Source organism: Rosa chinensis, chromosome 5 (assembly GCF_002994745.2).
Source record: "Rosa chinensis cultivar Old Blush chromosome 5, RchiOBHm-V2, whole genome shotgun sequence".
Lineage (NCBI taxonomy): Eukaryota > Viridiplantae > Streptophyta > Magnoliopsida > Rosales > Rosaceae > Rosa > Rosa chinensis.
Window position 1 is genome coordinate 30711437 of NC_037092.1, and position 3849 is coordinate 30715285.

At 37.9% G+C, this 3849-nt stretch overlaps 1 protein-coding gene across 2 annotated transcripts; it reads left to right on the forward strand.

Annotated features, from left to right (window-relative positions):
* LOC112167638 (G-type lectin S-receptor-like serine/threonine-protein kinase At4g27290) lies at positions 1–3584 on the forward strand. 2 transcript variants are annotated; one of them, XM_040507407.1, is made up of 7 exons: positions 1–1349; positions 1578–1706; positions 1857–2011; positions 2102–2312; positions 2425–2662; positions 2740–2890; positions 3051–3584. In XM_040507407.1, exons 1-7 carry the CDS (start codon positions 74–76, stop codon positions 3357–3359), a joined length of 2469 nt encoding a protein of 822 aa, XP_040363341.1. In that variant the 5' UTR covers positions 1–73; the 3' UTR covers positions 3360–3584. The 2 variants fall into 2 exon arrangements, with proteins under 2 accessions (XP_040363341.1, XP_024160452.1); XM_024304684.2 differs by having other exon boundaries at positions 4–1349; positions 1863–2011.
* Positions 3585–3849: the final 265 nt, after the last annotated feature.

The window sequence follows — 3849 nt, forward strand, 5'->3', positions numbered from 1 at the left end:
CACTAGAGCATAACATGAAGCTCCAAAGTAGAAATTCCTAAATCTTTTCATGTTTTCCAAAATTTAATTTCTAATGGAAATCTTTCCAATGCTTTTTGTTTTCTCAGCAATTATCTTCTCCCTTCTAAGTACCTACACTACCAGTATCCAAGACATCATTACCATTAATCCAAGAGTATCAATCAAAGATGGAGGGAGTACCCTAGTTTCAGCTGGAGGAAGCTTCGAATTGGGATTCTTTAGCCCAGGTAATTCGAAGAGTCGATACGTGGGAATATGGTACAATAACATATCTCCTCAGAAACTTGTATGGGTGTGCAACAAAGAAACTCCCCTTACTGATCGCTCGGGAGCTTTGAATCTCACTAGCCAAGGAGTTCTCGTTCTGTTCAATGGCAAAAATAGTATTATCTGGTCATCATCCAACGAGACTTCAAGCAACATAAGTAACCCAGTTGCTCAACTCTTGGAGTCGGGCAATTTCGTGGTCAAAGATGGATCAGAGGAGGACTCAAAAGTTCTGTGGCAGAGCTTTGACTATCCAAGTGACACCTTACTACCAGGAATGAAGATCGGATGGGACTTAAAAACCGGCCTAAACAGGTTTCTGTCATCTTGGAAAGAACCAGAAGATCCTGCTCCAGGACAATTTTCATTCTCTTTAGATCGTAGTGGGTGTCCCCAACTAGTTGTTAGGAATGGTTCCATAGCACATTACAGGTTGGGGTCATGGAATGGCCTTGGCTTCACAGGAACTCCTCAACTTAGATCTCAGAACCAGTTGTTCAAACTTGACTTTGTGTCAAATGAGAATGAAGTATACTACAAATATGAGCTCCTGAGCAATTCAGTTGAATCAAGATTAGTGCTCAACAGGTCAGGCGATTTGCAAAGCTTCATGTGGAGTGGCACAACAAATAGCAATCGCGTCATTTTCTCAGCTCCGGCGGATCAGTGTGACGCTTATAACGTGTGCGGTGCATTTTCTCTCTGCAGTGTTGATTATCCTCGATTATGTGCATGCTTACAAGGTTTCGGACCAAATTCTTCAACGTCCACCAGGTGTCTTCGTAGAACTCCATTGAGTTGCAATGATTACCAAGATGGCTTCAAGAAGTTCACAAGGGTGAAATTGCCGGACACATCTTCGTCCTGGTTTGACTTGACAATGACCCTTGAGGACTGTGAGAAAGCTTGTTTGAAGAACTGCACTTGCACTGCTTATGCAAATTTGGATGTAAGGGAAGGAGGAAGTGGCTGTTTGCTCTGGTTTGATGAACTCAATGACATACACGAATTTGATACTGGTGGGCAAGACCTCTTTGTAAAGATGGCTACCTCAGAATTAGGTAACTTTCTTCTCAAGTTTTGTTCGTTTTTTGTGCTATGCATACACCAAGATCCACATTTAGATCTTGTCTCAACTTTTTCCCACATCATTACACATAAAGATGATGTAGTGTAAAACAAAGCAAAATACAAAAGAACAGAAATTTAATCTGGACTTGATTATACTCTAAAGTTATATATGCTCAAAATCATGAAACTTGTTCACACCATATCTACTTCTCTTTCAGGTGACATAAAGACAAACAAGAGATCTAGCATGAAGAAGCGGGTGGCTATCATAGTCAGCTTTGGGTTATTAGTCATGGGAGTGCTTATACTAGGATTGGTTTTCTACATACGAAAGAAGAAATTAACAGGTAGAAATGATCTCTGTGTTTATTGATATAACTAGATTTATATTGTACTGTCAACTGAAAAATATTGAAAGGTGAGAATTTATTTTCTTCTTCAGTGGAAAACAATCATGAACCTATTGTTATTGAGTCTAATTCTTCACTGTTCTACTGCCTCAGTATATATGAAGAACATCCATGGAAACACTGAAGGTGGTAATGAAGATATAGAGTTGCTAAAATTTGATTTGGGCACCATATCTAAAGCAACGGATAACTTCTCAGACAATTATAAGCTGGGAGAAGGTGGTTTCGGACCAGTATACAAGGTAGTAACGAACAAAACATATATATTATGACTAGCATCTTTTATTTCCTCTGAAAATATATACTTCAACTTATTTAAAAGATGGTTCTAGGGCACGTTGAAAGAAGGGGAAGACATAGCAGTGAAAAGGCTTTCAAAATGTTCTGGACAAGGAATAAAAGAATTCATGAATGAAGTAATGTTGATTGCTAAACTCCAGCACAGAAATCTTGTAAAGCTTCTTGGTTGCTGCGTTGAAGGAGATGAAAAAATGTTAATTTATGAATACATGCCCAATAGAAGCTTGGACTACTTCATATTTGGTTGACCTTCTATTAACCCATACATATCTCAGTCTTATCATACTCCATATATATTAAAATTTTGTCTAGAATTTATTGTAGATTGGACTAACTTCTATAAGTAACTTGGTAGATGATACAAGAAGTAAATTGCTTGGTTGGGATCAACGCATCAACATTATTGGTGGAATAGCTCGAGGCCTTCTCTATCTTCATCAAGATTCTAGACTGAGGATCATCCATAGAGATCTTAAAACTGGTAATGTTTTACTAGATAAAGATATGAACCCAAAAATATCTGATTTTGGGACGGCTAGAGCATTCGTAGGAGATCAAACTGCGGAAAATACTAAGACCGTGGTTGGGACATAGTACGTAACTCTCAACTTGTATTCTCGTCTATCTTAATTCGTTAGTCGATACATATCTTAGCAATTCCATCTTGCAGTGGTTATATGTCTCCTGAGTACGTGGTTGATGGACTCTTCTCAATCAAATCTGATGTCTATAGCTTTGGTGTCATGGTATTGGAGATAGTGAGTGGGAAGAAGAACAGGGGATTCATTCATCCAGACCACCAACTTAACCTTATAGGACATGTAAGCTGAAAGAATAACTTGTCCTAATTTATTCAACAACCAAGACTATTCTGTAATTATGTGAAGTTGAAGATGGCTTTACGGATACTGTTCTCTTTCAAAAGACATAAGAGATTCAGAATGGCTAACTCATACACAAATAATTTCATTATAATTTCAGGTATGGACTCTATGGACTGAAGGAAGATCATTGGAAGTAATGGATAAGAAGTTGGATGGCTCCTATGCTCTAACAGAAGTGTCACGATACATTCACATAGCTCTGTTGTGTGTGCAACAACAACCAGAAGATAGACCAAACATGGCATCTGTGGTCCTAATGTTGGGCGGTGAGGGATCATTGCCTGTGCCAAAGCAACCTGGTTTCTTCACTGAAAGGAATCCGTTTGAAGCAGAGAACTCTTCATCAAGCAAATTGGAATCCTACTCAATAAATGACATGAGTATAACAGCGTTAGAGGCACGATAAATTATTATTTCCTCGAAGCAGTGGTGGAATACAGTTGATGGAAAACCATGGTTCGCTTTTCTAAAACTCTGTGTGTTAACTGTTAACCATCTAATAATCTATATATCTACTTGAACTGTGTGAGAATACTATTTACTGCTGATCTTTTATAAGTTTCATTCACAAGTAATTGATCGAAATATAACAAAGATTCAATATCAAACTGAGACATCAAATATTGGTTCTAACTTCTGAGTAAAATGTAAGAACTGAAAGCACAGACTTACTTGGGTTGTATGTTTTCTGAAAGTTGAAAAATTTGCTACGTTAAGTGAAGATTAGCTACCTGTTGAAGGAAATCAGCTTTGTGTGCCTAATCAAACTAGGAGTAGTTCCATGATTGTAATAGGAGAGAATGTTCTAGAATTCCAAATACTATTCGGGATAGTTTTCCTTGTAGCATTAGAACATGTACTTTGCAATCCCTATATTTAGGGCTCCTATTCTCAAG

Coding starts and splice junctions, on each gene's coding strand:
- LOC112167638 (XM_040507407.1), top strand. CDS start 74: ATGGAAATCTTTCCAATGCTTTTTGTTTTCTCAGCAATTATCTTCTCC. Junction 1,350..1,577: donor GATGGCTACCTCAGAATTAG/GTAACTTTCTTC, acceptor CTTCTCTTTCAG/GTGACATAAAGACAAACAAG. Junction 1,707..1,856: donor ACGAAAGAAGAAATTAACAG/GTAGAAATGATC, acceptor ACTGTTCTACTG/CCTCAGTATATATGAAGAAC.